We start from the raw sequence: 15239 nt of genomic DNA on the forward strand, positions 1-15239 counted from the left end.
TTTGTTTCATTCAGCACTTAACCATTCTGACCCTCTTAGCCATTCTAACCTCTTAGCTATTCTGAACTAAATCATTCAGCAACTGCCAAACAGCCCCTAAATCCATATAGATGTTTCAACTACGTGCATTGATTTCTTAAATGTCTTCTCTTTTGTTATCTATAAAAAGAGAATAGCAAGAAAAACAAAATATAATGGTTTCGTTTTCTTCGACTTTCATGTTTAATCGTAGGCGTACTTTTACATCCAACTATCCTTTGCTGTTAAAACTTCGGATCCAAAATTATGCTCAGATACCCTCAACGCTAACCCATCCACCGTTGATGCCGCAACTCCTTATGACCTCGGATTAGCATCACTTGGTTTAGCAACTGCTAAAGCGAGTAGCACTTACGAGGTGCTCTCAATCATAATCCAGCTTATAAAATATGTGATCGCGATTAACAATTTAAAACCGATGAAGATGTATTTGTTCATCATAACTATATGGATGTGCGAAAACATTCGCTAAATACACTTTAGTGCAATTATTGATTGTGGATATCTCAGATGTTGATATATATATATATATATATATATATATATATATATATATATATATATATCTTCATTGCATTGCCATGCCAAATTCTTGGTAGAAACATTAGTGGTGTATGTTTTTCAACTTACCTTCCAAGTGTTTTGATTCAAATAAAACAAAGTTTTTGCCATGCTGTTAATTCATATGAATTTGTTATAATTCCAAGGTATTACTAAAAAAGATATTATTCTGATTTGATGTATAAAGCATCAATCATATCATTTATCATTAATTAGAAAGAAAAAGAGATGGTTAAACACAATAGTCAATAGTTTGTATTGTAATGTTATTTTTATAATTTATATTTTTTCATAATTTCACATCAACCAGAAATTGAAATTCCGAATTCATTTCATAAAGACCCACCATTCCAAGAGAATACGTTTGAAAAATATAATATAACTTGCAAAGATTTTATATTATCTAAATTAAATATAATTGTGGTGGAGTTAGGTTGGCACAGTAGCTTGAAAAATGTCCTTTTGGTTGGTTTGGTTTTAATTCATAAAAGAATTAAAATTATCCATTTGCAAACAAACATCATCATCATCATCATCTTGTGATTGAGACCTCAGGAACTGGAAGTGAGTGCAAAAAAATCATGTTTTTTGGTTCAACTATGAGAACTGGGATGGGAGTAACCAACATCAAGAATGTGCAACAGATGTTCATTGTTCAATGGTTTCAAGCAAACCATATATACAAAGGAACCTCAGTTTCATTAAGAACCTAGGGACCGCCCACGATGCTTCACGTGATATATTCATCATGAATTGAATGTGTGATTCATGACGTCCAAATCCAATCAAATCCCACAAACCAAACGGGATCTTATATTATATGATAGGTTTTTATAGCAATATATATATATATATATATATATATTTCTTCTCTGGATAAAGCTTAAAACTTAACTAGTTTTCTAACAACTTTACATGATGGGTTGGGTTCCGGTGAGAAGGGAAGTTACGATGAGAAGCATAATAAGGGGTCTTCAACCTTGGATCAATCCCAATTGAATGTCAACATTAATGAGATGCACCCAGGTGTACCAGATCAATTCCCTTTTAAAGCACAATTCATGGGTGTACAGTGGACATGAGATTAAAAGTGATCAGTGGTTCAGATCTCTTCTTACGCTTCTCACTATAACTTTCCTTCTCACACGATCCTTCGCCTTATTCGATAATGGGAAGAGTAACAAGCCTAGCTTTTATGAAAACTCTGAATCTAGAAAGTAGCCAACCCACCACAGATAGTAAATTCAATAGCAGGATCATTGATCCACAATTTAGAGGGTACTTCAAACCCAATACAAATAAATGAAAGAACTCCATGTTTTTAAAAATCTGACACCCAAATAAATAACTAAGCTGCACACATGAAGCTTTTATTCAAAAAACTGGACACATTTCATCTAATTAATACAATTCTTCCACCAGACATAGATAGAAAGAAACATAGCAGATATACGATATAAAATAAGGTAGAAAAATATAAACTAACCTCCGTTTCAGAAAATGATGTCCTCGTCTTTTTGGGTACCCGCTAGCAAGTTATGGGCAGCGTCCATGGAGATTCCTTTCTGTAAAGAAAGGTTCTCAGCAACTTGGTCTTCCGCAAACTGCTTAGAATTTAGCATCTGCCTTTCAACCTCCCTCTTTTTGAAAGCTTGTATCTTCTTCAACCTAAAGAAATCCTCCCTCTCCAATTCATCCAGCTCCCCTTTGATGTAACTTATCGTATTCTCTAACCTCGGTTTAACAACGCTCTCTAGGGCATTCACCCTACGATTTGTAGTCTTGATTGCCTCATCAAGTGTTAAAAATGATGTTTGAAGAGATGCTAGCTCCACCAGAACCTCGATTGCTTTCACATATGCAACCTTACAACCTTGCACTTGTTGCCCACCTCTTGATAAACCAGTCAAATCGTTCTTCGTCTCTGCTTCGGTGAAATACTCAAACTTGGGGAGCTTAACACCTGCGACATTCTCTGTACGTGACCTGACTCTGAGAGATGCAGTCTTCACATTTTCAAGAACGGTATACTTGATGTTGTCACCAGCCACATACTTTGCCTCGGTTAAAGCAAAAGATGATGATTTCATAATGGTTCCCATTGATTCTTTTGTTGACACAATCTTCTTGAGAATGGCTCGGAACTGCACTGTCAAAGCATCACTCTTCTTCTTCAGAAGAGCATGGCCTCTGGTTGCACCAACCAGACGAGCCTTGATAACTCCAAGCACTGTAACAGTTGGAACAACATTCAAACGCTGCCCCTGCCCAGACATCTTGTCGAATATGTAAACCTGTGAAAAGAAAGAACAACCAAATATGTCATTAGTCGTTACACCATGATGTTTGGAAAGGATGGGTTGACTTGATTGAAGAAAAATATGAAATCAACCATTGAGATAGTTTGACCATTGTTGGCTGATGCACCCCAGATTTGAATGCTAAGGCTTTTGGATTAGATTTCAAATGATTTTAGGGCCAATTCCAGTATTCAAGAGACTGGATACTCTCACCAATTTACTAACATAATTTGATACAATACCTGCAAATTAGCTACTTTATTTATACTCTAACGCAAAACAGAAGGTAGAAGCGGAACATATCCCCCTAACCGAAATGGGAACACCACTCCGCCAACTTCCATTAGATGTTGCTAACTTAATTATTCCCCCCCTTTTCCCCTCCTTGTGTAGGTGAATAAGACTGGGGATCCATCCATATGCTGGTTCAACATTTGGAATTTTGGAAAACTGCTGAACTGACCTTCACCTAAGACACTTCCGTTTATAACTGACAAAGTATTAACATGATAATAGGTCATATCACCCATTTAAACTCTTGAAACATTGTTACACTATAGTCCTTCCCTTCAACAATTTTTGGGTGTTCCAATCACAACTCTTATCATGGGGCTAACCATCTCATTGATCTTATTGAGGCCCAAGCATTAAAGAACATCCTTACTTAGCACCACATGACCAAGAATATTCAGCATACTGACAATTCCCCTTCATATATTGCACAGGCGGCACTATATCTATTTGTCATTGACATGCTTAGTTCAAAGCCTTAAACTTTCACTTGCCCTAGACGAAGCAACTTCCACCGATTGCCTTTCCAAATTGGAGCCAATCAGTTCAAAAATTTAGTGAACTAAAATTCTGGTTATATAACTCAAATCCCATCCTCCAAAATGCTACAATGGTTTATTTCTCAGCAAACTAGTAGTATCTATTTGGATCTCAAGCTTCTAAGGGATTGAACCACAACAAAAAAAATCCTTTTGGCTAACAAAATAAAACCCAAATTGTGGAAAAACTAGGCTAACCAAGCTTATTTATTTATAAAAGAGGGTGTGGCCCATCTAGCATCATCATTTATTTATTTATATATATAAATAAAAGGATTTCCCGATTACATCGGAAACAGAAAAGGACCCTTGGCGACCATTGGATCTTCTTCTTKTTAAATTATAAGCTAAATCATCCTAGGAGACTATGGCCGTTATATTCGTYAAGGTAKTTGAYGGTTACCTTATTCYMRCCAAAACTGTTTCTGAACAGTTGCATCTCTTTGAAGGGTCACAACGTTTCATTTTAACTGTTTTGTTGTCCTTATATAGTTTGTTTCTTCCTTCATTGTTTATGTGTTGTAATAATCAACAGATATTCTTTACTTAATAAAAGATATATCTATGTGTTGTGTATATGATTTACCATCAAATGGTATCAGAGCTTAGATCGCATGGCATCTAATCTGTTGAATAATCTACAAACTCAGTCACAAACCCAACTGCCGAAGTTAAATGGAAGAAATTACTTCCATTGGAGTATTCAAATGAAAGTCATGTTTGAATCTCAAGACTTGTGGCAAATCATCGAAGAAGGATTGCAAGAGCCTGAAAATCCTACTGTCTTAACTGCACCACAGATGAGTGCACTCAACGAAACAAGGAGAAAAGATAAAAGGGCTTTGTTCTTGATTTACCAGGCAGTAGATGACAACATATTTGAAAGGATTTCTTCATCGCAGACGGCCAAGGAAGCCTGGAACATGCTGTTCAAGTCTTACAGAGGCGAAGAAAAAGTAAAGGTTGTAAGACTTCAAACCTTGAGATGTGAATTTGATAACCTCAAAATGAAAGAAACAGAAACAGTTGAAGAATATTATACAAGAGTAATTGTACTGTTGAACCAAATGAGATTAAATGGAGAAAATATTGATGATAGGCGAGTTGTTGAGAAGATACTTCGCAGCCTCACCCATAAATTAGAATACGTAGTCGTTGCTATAGAAGAATCTAAGGATCTAACAAATTTCTCTTTGGAAACACTGTTGGGTACTTTACAATCGCACGAATTGCGCATGAAGCAGTTTGATACAACTGTGATGGAACACGCCTTCCAAACACAGTCCTCCTGGGATGCAAGTACAAGTGCAAGGCAAAGACCAGTGGAGACAAACAGAGAAGAACAAGGCTATGCAGTCTCCAAAAATAAAGGAAAAGGTAAACCATTTTCTCCAATAAAATGTTTTTATTGTGACAAGTTAGGACATACTATTAAATTTTGTAGAAAAAGGTTAGCAGAGGAAAATAAAACCTCTAATTTTATGCATAAGGAGGACAGTCACAATGATGATACGATGTTCATGATGCTTAGCATACAAGAACCAATCTTAGCAACCTTTGGTATTTGGACAGTGGTTGTAGTAACCACATGACAGGAAATAGAGAATTGTTCCTGAATTTGGAAGAATCAGAGAAAAAGGATGTCAGAACAAAATTAAGTGTGCATGGGAATGGAGATATAGCTATTAAAATGACAAAGACAAGAAGATATCAAATGTTTTTTTTGTGCCTGGTCTTAAACACAATCTGTTAAGCGTAGGACAACTCATTCAAAAAGGTTATAGCTTACAATTTAAGGATAGATTGTGTGAGATTACAGATTCAAATAATTCTGTAATTGGAAGAGTTGCCATGACCACCAACAAGATGTTTCCTATTAAATTTGATGATGATACTTTTTTCTCCTTATCTGTCAGCACCAAAGAAATCTCTTTATTATGGCATAAAGGTTTGGACATGTGAATCTCAATACCTTGTCCCACATGCACAAGAATGATATTGTGAAAGGATTACCATCTGTTGCTCCTCTTGCACAAATATGTGAGGGTTGTGCTCTTGGTAAACAGTCCAGGGAATCATTTCCTCATGATAAGGCATGGAGAGCATCAAAACAGCTTGAATTAATCCATACTGATATATGTGGCCCTATGAGAACCCCATCCGTTGGTGGAAGTAAATACTTCCTTACCTTTATAGATGACTTTAGTAGGAGAATTTGGATATATTTTTTAAAGGAAAAATCAGAAGCCTTTACATGTTTTCTCACTTTCAAGGCTATGGTTGAAAGACAAAGTGAGTTGAAAATTAAATGTTTAAGGTCAGATAGAGGGGGTGAGTACATTGGTCATGATTTTGAAGAATATTTAAAGAGCAATGGCATCCACCATCAACTAACTGCCAGCTACATACCCCAGCAAAATGGGGTGGCAGAAAGAAAGAATAGGACCCTAGTTGAGATGGCTAGATGCATGCTCAAAAGTAAAAACCTTCCTGATGTATTTTTGGCAGAAGCAGTCTCTTGTGCTGCTTACTTGATCAACAGGTCATACACTAAAAGTCTTCCAGGAAAGACTCCTCAAGAAGCCTGGAATGGCTTCAAACCTAGTGTCAATCATCTAAGAACCTTTGGGTGTATTGCATATGCCCATCTAAGAACCTACTCGTACTCTCCTGTCCTATGTTGTTAATATCGCGATATATCGGCGATATATCGGATATCGGACCTAGGCAAAATATCGCTGCATAAATATCGGTCAAAATATCGTCCCCGATATTATCGGCGATATTTTTTCGATATTTAGCGATATTTTGATGTATATATCGGATCGATATATCGATTTTTAGGGTTCAATTATTTGGGCTTTTGTTATTTCATGGGCTTAGTTTTTTGGACTTGGTAACATATATTATTAGGTCTGAAATTAATAGTCTGCCTTCCAACGGTCTTCTTCCTTTCTTTTCATCTTTACGAGTTACGACTTCACAGACACCTAGTTCACTTCACGAATCACGACTTCAGACTTCTCACAACTTCAGACTTCTCACGGAGTCACGGTTTGGCTTCTTTTCTCGGATGCCGAACCTATTGCTTGCGATTAGCTCGTTTTTGAACACTTTAGATGATGTGATGATTTAATTTTGAAACTATATTTCTAAACTCTAATTAATGCATATTATATATATATAATTCTAAGAAATATTATGTTAACCGCTATTTTGGACCGACATATCACCGATATAACCGATATATCGAATATCGGTCCTGACCGATGTTTTGTATTCTGACCGATATAACAGCATAGCTCCTGTCTTCAAATTAATTGGGTATAGTGATAGTGATTATGGAGGCTGCTTTGATGATAGCAGAAGTACAACAGGTTACATATTTTCTCTAGGAACAGGTGCAGTATCGTGGCAGTCGAAGAAACAAAAGGTGGTAGCTTTATCTTCCACAGAAGCAGAGTATATGGCACTCTCTTCCACAGGATGTCAAGCTTTATGGTTAAGAAGTATTTTGGAAGAACTGGGCATTCCACAAGAAACTCCAACACAGATTTATTGTGACAATAAATCTGCAATTGCACTCACCAGGAATCCCGTTTATCATGGCAAGAGTAAACACACAAGGGTAAAATTCCATTTCATTCAGGAACTCATCCAAAATGAAGAGGTTGACGTTGTATTCTGTGTTTCAAAAGATCAACTAGCAGATATCTTTACAAAGTCTTTGCAGTGTGGAACTTTTATCAAATTGAAAAGGGATATAAGGGTGGATGATGTATAGATTATGGGAGGATTTGAAGAAGGATGATGTTTAGCTTATGGGAGGATGTTAAATTATAAGCTAAATCATCCTAGGAGACTATGGCCGTTATATTCGTCAAGGTAGTTGACGGTTACCTTATTCCCACCAAAACTGTTTCTGAACAGTTGCATCTCTTTGAAGGGTCACAACGTTTCATTTTAACTGTTTTGTTGTCCTTATATAGTTTGTTTCTTCCTTCATTGTTTATGTGTTGTAATAATCAACAGATATTCTTTACTTAATAAAAGATGTATCTATGTGTTGTGTATATGGTTTACCATCACTTCTTCACCAACATTAGCAACCACTAGCAGTAGTTCTTTATAATCATCATCACCGGGTAATCTTCCTCTTTATCTTCTTCGTTTACCATAGTTTCCACATTTTGGGTTTTGATTTTGTTAGCCAAAAGAATTGTTTTGTTGTGGTTCAATCCCTTAAAAGCTTGAAAGCCAAACAAATACTACTAGTTGACAGAGAAATAAACCTTTGTAGTATTTTGGAGGATGGGATCTCGGTTATATAATCAAAATTTTAGTTCACTGAATTCAAGTTTTCATGTATAATCACCCACATTTTCAAACTATCATACCCAAAACCACTTGTATTTGTACCATATAACATATATGTATGATTTGCCAATATTTTTTCATGGTTTTGATTCTAGACTCAATGTGCGGGGTTTAGCTAATATATTAGAATCAGGACGTGAAACTTTTAATCCATAAAATCGTACTATTACAAACCATATTATCCTCAAATTTACCTTGAACCATTTCCATCTTCGATTAGTAGTCTTCAAGAACAAGTTTGGGTTTCTTAAGTAAATGTGGATGCAATCTATTAAGCGCATTGCAAACTCGAGTACAAAGTCTACTAATTATTCCCCCCGAACAATGAAAACGACATGTGACAACCTTATTCTTAACATTAGGAGCAACCATGTGACGGAAAATGGCAACTTGTTCATCGACATCCATATTCCTAGTTGCTCGTAATCTTCCTGATCTTTCAAGCATATCACAACATTTTGAAACACATAAGATCCATCCTAAGTTATGATATGCACATGGTGTCACTATCATAGGCATACCTATGCAATATTGCAGATTTGACAACAAATATCAAATACTTGGTCTATCCCTTCTATGTTTGGCTACTAAACAGCAAACTGTAATGAAAAACCAAATAAACAGTGCTMATAGCTTCAACGAAAAACAATCTAATAACCCTAAGTTTGCATGTTGTGAGACTAAGTCAGGCTATTTCCTGTATATAGACCGCATAAGAAATAGGTTATTACAAAGGATTCAGCATCCCTAATGCAAAAAAAAAAAATGGAAGGGTAATTCATCTGTTGATGCACATACAGTTAACAACTTACTAAACCCAAATTTAACATGAAAAGGGTAAGCATGAAAGTCTACTGCCCTTTTAACATTGAACAACTTGCTAAGCCCAATTTTAACATTTAGCAGATTCATGGCAAATTTAACAGCAAGCACAAAACAGATTTGTAAACAAGCAGCAAAGCAGTAAGCGTGTAGTTATTTTGCATTCGCAAAACACATTTGGAAGTTATTTTGCACTGACATAACAGATTTGTAAACAGATGTATCCACAAAACAAATTCGAAAATTAATTTGCATTAAAAAAAAAAGATTTGTAAGCAGATGCATTCAGAAAGCAGAAATCGAATATAGAAATCGAATCCATGTGCAGCAGAAATCGATGGAGTAGAAAGCGAAAGCATCTGTAGTTGTGGAGCAGAGATATAGAAACAAATACAAGAATCGAGCAGAGATCGAACAGAGACATTGATGGCAGAAGGAAATAGTTAGATGGAACCTGTGGTGAGTTGGTGGCGCAATGGAGAAGATGAGAGAGTAGAGTGCAGAGAAGAAGAGGAAGGGATCAATCACAAGAAATACAAATCCCAGCACTCGGCTCGGATCGGTTTTTAGATGAGAAATTTTACCATCATCGTTGATCAGGCTTAGGGTTAGGGGTTGGATAAAACCAAATAATTACGTCTTTATTTTAGCTTATTTTAAAGTAATTATCTATTTTTGAAAATAAAAGGTTTATATTCCCATTTTATTCCTAGACTCTTTACAACTAAAAGTAAAATTCTTATTTTTTTCAACCGAAAAATATAATAATTAAATATTTTTAAAACTTTATTTTAGGTTGAAACTATTTCTTTTTACATCAAATCATAAATTCTACAAGTATCTTCAACATATTCTTTAAAGTTGAGAAAATAAAGATTTTGCTTCAAAATAAATTATAAGATATAACATGAAAATTCTTTAAATTTGGATATCAATGATGCCTGAAATCAACCTGGTCTTTTATACAAACAAGAGAAAGTTATGACATATTAAAACAAGACAGAAAATGTGAAATCTTCAATCATCATTCACCAAAACTCCTTCAACTTTTGCAACTTTGAAGTCATACAATTTTCTCCAAACTTATGTTTTCAGATATTTCCCTTTTCATACAAAATGATTAGGTCATTCAAACACTCCAAATTCCAATTTTAACAAGACTCCATCCCAAGTACTTGCTAAAGCCTAAAAAATTAAAAAAAATAATTCACTAATAACAAACCTTGAACTAAAATACTAAATGGCAGCCTAGAGATTAAAGAACTAATATCGAAGATTCAAAAAGACTTTGACAAATCAAGTTTTTAGTCTGACAACGATAATGAAGCAAGCAAAATTGAGCATTCTACACTATAAACACAAGTCATAAAGAATTTTTGCAATTCTATTAGTAGCAGTTATAGGATCAGTTGAACACCAATTTCATCTAAACAAGAAGGAAGTCCTTCATTTAGGGGTGTTTGGGATTGCTTATTTAAGACAACTTGTGCATTTTTGTAAAAGTGCCTATTAACTTATGTGGTGTCAAACGGAGTTCTATAAAAAGTGTTTGGATTAGCTTATGCCGGTACCAAAACACAATAAGCTGATAAGTTCTTTTCTAGTGTTTGGCAAATTTGAGGGTAACACAATCTCCAATTCCGTCAACTGCACGACCGAGAAAGTCAAATCCAGGGCCGAGGTTGGCTACAGTGCCAAGGGCAAAAGACTTGACGCAAGTTTAAACAGGTTCAGGTTCAAGATTTCTAGTGATGGATTTATTGCAGCGGAAAGAGGATGGGAGATGAAGGTGGGACTTGTCTGAAAGGTTAGTAGTAAACGGAGAAGAAGAAGAAGAGATGCCGAATTGAGGTTGATGATGGCAAATCGCCATTTTTACTGCAGAGAAATTATGGACTGATTGGCATTTCAAGAATATGGTAGATTGAGAATGAAAATCAGCTCACCCAAAATTCAATCCCTGTCCACCAGATACATTATTACCCTATTGAAAAGAGAGAATAGAAAGATAAATTAAATAAATGTATATTAACCAAGGGAAGTTTGGTAGATGATGAATGATTAAGAGAGACTGTCTATTGTAGTGTTGAATGAAAAATGGTTGAACGGAAGCAATGAATCTCTCTTACAGCTGTTGTTAAGCATTAGTTTTTGACAAGGAAAAAGAATTTATGATATTCAAACAATAAAAATGGGAAACTTACCATTTCGACAAAGAACAAAAGCTACCTTCCTCATTGTCATGGCTCTTTTCCTAAACCCTAACTTGTAAACTCAATCTAACCTCAGTAAATCACCTACTATAGGCTGAATTCAAGTAAACTGGTTCATATATACCTAATTTCAGCTCTTTGGACTAAGCATTGGCCACCTCCATGTGTTTCTTTCGAATAGAGCATATGTGAGATTTAGAAACAAACGGCAATCGTTGAAAGTGATGCCCTCCGAATGATACACTCTAAAACAATGATGTGTCTTATTTTGATTGGTGAGAGAGAGGGGCCATGAGGGTTTGATGCTTTTCACATTCGTAAATTGAAACACAAAAAGCTCTTCTCTTTCAATGCCACATGATTTCACACATTTTATTAAAAAAGTTTAATGCTTTTTTGAGTTTTTTTATCCATAAACATATACAAAAAGACTAACAAAATGTAACAAAAAACATAACCGTACCAATCATGAATAAAAAACCATATTGTAGGTGTTATACAAAATCTAACTACTTCAAATATGCAGTAGACAAAAGATTAATCATTATAAAATGCCTGTTTAAAACGAATGAAATATTGAGCTAAAAATACCAATGCAAACTTTGAATTCAATAGATACTTAAAAGTTGACTCTAATCCAATCTATCTACTTATAGATAGCAATCATCATAAAGATCATCTGGCCATACTCTATAACTGCATATTTGTTGTCTTTATTGAACATAATTAGAACTTTTTTGCATAAAAGGTCTTGTACAGAAGCTGGTCAACTCAATAATCAATACATCAAGAACAGTGGTTATATGCAGGATTACAACTCTTTCTTGTCTCAATCTCCTCTAAAACCAAAGAAAGTCAAGTGGATAAACAAACAAAAATTAGGTCTAAAATTGTTTCAACTTCAATTCCTACTTGAAGCTCTCAAAAGTCAAAAGATTACTACTTTAGAAGCATTGGGTACAACCTAAGATCATAAAAATGAAGGACTCTCATTCCCATCTTTCAAAAGAATCAACAACATCACAATTTCTATAGTTCTTTATGTTAGTTTAATCGTTGATCTATTTCAAAGTTAAAGATATTGATATTCTACAAATCAAAGAAACTACAGTATACCAATATCAACATTCACATTAAGTAGTAAAGAACATCAAGTCGGTTCCACAAGATCTAGTTTCGTAGGAAAAAACATCGACCAAAAACAGGAGCCAAAACATCGACCAGACATAACAATAGCCAAAACATCGACCAAAATCGATTCAGAAAACAGTAGCCTAAACATCGATCAAAATCGATTCAGAAAACAGTAGTTGGGACAGTGATTCCTTCTACAATAGCATAAATCGATGGGTATAGGTTTCAAGGTTCAAGTTTATGGAAATGGGTTTCAAGTTTTAACTTTCTGGAATTGATTTTCATGATTAAAGTTTCTGGAATCGATGGGTTTGGTGTCAACAAGGAGCAGAAATTGGTGGTTTCAAGCCCCCTGTTCATCCTAGGCTTTCGTATGGGCGAAATAATAAAAATGCTTTGAGATCAATTTCAGAAATTACCTAAGAGGATCGATCTTGATGAAGGAAACGAGTAGAGGAGTAGAGAGGGTAGAGCCGGATCTGATGAAGGAGACGAGTTGAGAGGACGAGAGAGATTATGTTTTGTAATTTTAAACACAAAAGGCTTAATTTTACCATCATCGTTGATCACGCTTAAGGCTTAGGGGTTGGATAAAACCAATAATTACCTCTTTATAGAGTTAAATACAAATTTGGTCCCTGTGGTTTGTAAAAATTAACGACTAACGTCCCTCAAAGAATATTTTAACGACCAACGTCCCTGTACTTTCCATTTTATAACAGATAGGGTCCCTGTTAGTAACGGCGTTAAAAAAAAGTATAGTTAAGAAGGGGTAAATTTGTCAATTCTTATTTTTTTAGTTTTGATAACAAAATTGGTGCCGCAAAATCAGGCATTAGAAAACTTTCATCATTTATAACATATTTGGTCCTCTTTAATTTTAAATGACAAGTAAATTTAATTTTGAATTTGATCCTTGTGATTAATAAAGACAAATTAAATAAAAATAGCATATCATAAAATATTTGGTCACTTTAAAAGAAGACATTATATGGCAACAAATAAGAGATKATTTCATATTTCTTTTAAAGAAAAAGCTGCTACAAAAATAACCCCAAATCAACAGCTACAAAAACCAACCTGAAAGCTGCTACAAAAATAATCTCAAAATAGCAACAATTAGCTCCAAAAAGCTAAAAGGGGTAATTACAGCAAGTTTTGAACAAAAGAAAAGCACACTTCACAAGTTAAAGTTCCTGTCCTTTGCATGTGCGTGAGTTGGCCTTGTTTCTTGCACTTTGTACACCTTACAGTTATACCAACCCTTMTAAGCTTCACTCCTGCTTCGGTCAACTCTCCAAAAGACTTCATCCTCTTCTTCTTGGGCCTACCCACTTGGGTGTGATGTGTTGGTGGAATGAGTCTAGTTGGACATTCAAACTTAGCCCACATCTCTCTTCCAGTAATTGGAACAATTTTAAAGGCATACATGGCCTTCCACGTACGCAACAAGTATATTGGGTGAAACCATTTTTCAAAATTATCCACTTTTGCACCAGTATTTCTCATGTCCCATATGGTAGCCATGGCATGTTTGCAGGGAATGCCAGTCAATTCCCATCTTTTGCAAGAACATGTTTTATCACTAATATCTACTACATACTGGTCCAACCAAGGACCATTCACCTCGTACTTGTAGCCCCCATTCCAAATTACGGTGTAATCGATAGCATCTTTCTTCAGTTGTTCCAACACTTTGGTTGCTGTCGGAGTAAGAAGGCCATTAGCTTTGTCAATCACCATTTGGACATTCCCAATTCTCTTCATGAGGTACACTCTTATAAACTCCAAACATGTAATAATTGGCTTGTCCCTTCCATCAACTAGTTGTCGGTTGAATACTTCACAAATGTTGTTCAACACCACATCTGTGTGACTTCTTCCTATAAATGCATAACAAATATAAATTATAGAGCATACATATAGGAGAAATTATAAAGAGCATAAATATATTAACAAAAAAAATCTAATAAAAAATGCTAACTCTTGCCTGTGAAATGAGATCTAGCCCAGTGATGTGGGGGAATCTTCTTCAACCACTCATATAATCCAATATCAAGTTTTTTAACTTTGTCCATCTCCTTGTCAAATTGTGGGATGGTTGTTGCGGTTGCACACATTCATAAATGATCTTTATACAACTTCCCCTTCCAAGTATGTTTCATGTTTTCATGGATGTGTCGTAGGCAAAATCGATGTTCTGCACAAGGGAATACCTTTGAAATTGCAGGGACTATCCCCTATGGTGCAAAACATAAAAAAGTTAGAGAGACAACCTAGAAATCATGTTATACAAAAATACTAAAATGTTATACGAACCTTTTGCCTGTCAGACATGAATGTGAAGTTAGAATTTGCGCTGAGATCCAAGTCATCTCCAAGACATTCTAGAAACCATGTCCAAGAATTTATGGTTTATGCCTCAACAATGGCATATGCAACTGGGTATATACCATTGTTAGAATCAATCCCAACCGCAGTAAGTATTTGACCAGGAAATGGTCCTTTCATGAAGCAACCATCAAGCCCAAGAAAATCTCTCAAACCTGCTTTGAATCCCTTCTTTAAAGCACCTAAACACACATAGATCCTCTTGAATCTCMTTGTGTCAATCGTTGGATTTGTCTCACTTTCAACTTCCAACTTGACTGTAGTGCCTGTGTTTGTCCTCTGYAGTTCAAGTACGTAATCTCTTAAAACATTGTACTGCTCAGCATAGTCTCCTTGAAGCTTAGTTTGTGCCATAATCTTTGCTCTGAAGGACTTTTGGTGTGAAACATGCTGTGAATATTTTCTCTGCATCTCTGTTTGAATGGCTTTAATAGGGATAGTTGGGTTATGAAGTATGGTTTCTGAAAGATGTTGGGCCAAGAAATTAGCTGTGCAAGCTCTCACATACCTAGTTGGAAGACATTTATGTGTCTCCACATAAGTTTTGACCAGCCATGTTTCATCATATTTAC

General features: G+C 35.4%; 1 protein-coding gene across 2 annotated transcripts; it reads right to left on the reverse strand.

Moving 5' to 3' along the window:
* Positions 1-1818: 1818 nt before the first annotated feature.
* LOC112524421 (V-type proton ATPase subunit D-like) lies at positions 1819-12840 on the reverse strand. Of its 2 annotated transcripts, none has more exons than XM_025134220.1 (2): positions 12696-12840; positions 1819-2894 (listed from the first exon to the last, which is right to left on the reverse strand). In XM_025134220.1, the coding sequence occupies exon 2, from the start codon at positions 2874-2876 to the stop codon at positions 2094-2096; it is 783 nt and encodes a 260-aa protein (XP_024989988.1). In that variant the 5' UTR covers positions 2877-2894; positions 12696-12840; the 3' UTR covers positions 1819-2093. The 2 variants fall into 2 exon arrangements, with proteins under 2 accessions (XP_024989988.1, XP_024989987.1); XM_025134219.1 differs by lacking the exon at positions 12696-12840 and adding an exon at positions 9384-9506.
* Between the last annotated feature and the right edge of the window lie 2399 nt (positions 12841-15239).

The sequence above is a fragment of the Cynara cardunculus genome (genome assembly GCF_001531365.2).
Source record: "Cynara cardunculus var. scolymus isolate 2C chromosome LG 13, CcrdV1, whole genome shotgun sequence".
Classification (NCBI taxonomy): Eukaryota; Viridiplantae; Streptophyta; class Magnoliopsida; order Asterales; family Asteraceae; genus Cynara; species Cynara cardunculus.

Coding starts and splice junctions, on each gene's coding strand:
- LOC112524421 (XM_025134220.1), bottom strand. CDS start 2,876: ATGTCTGGGCAGGGGCAGCGTTTGAATGTTGTTCCAACTGTTACAGTG.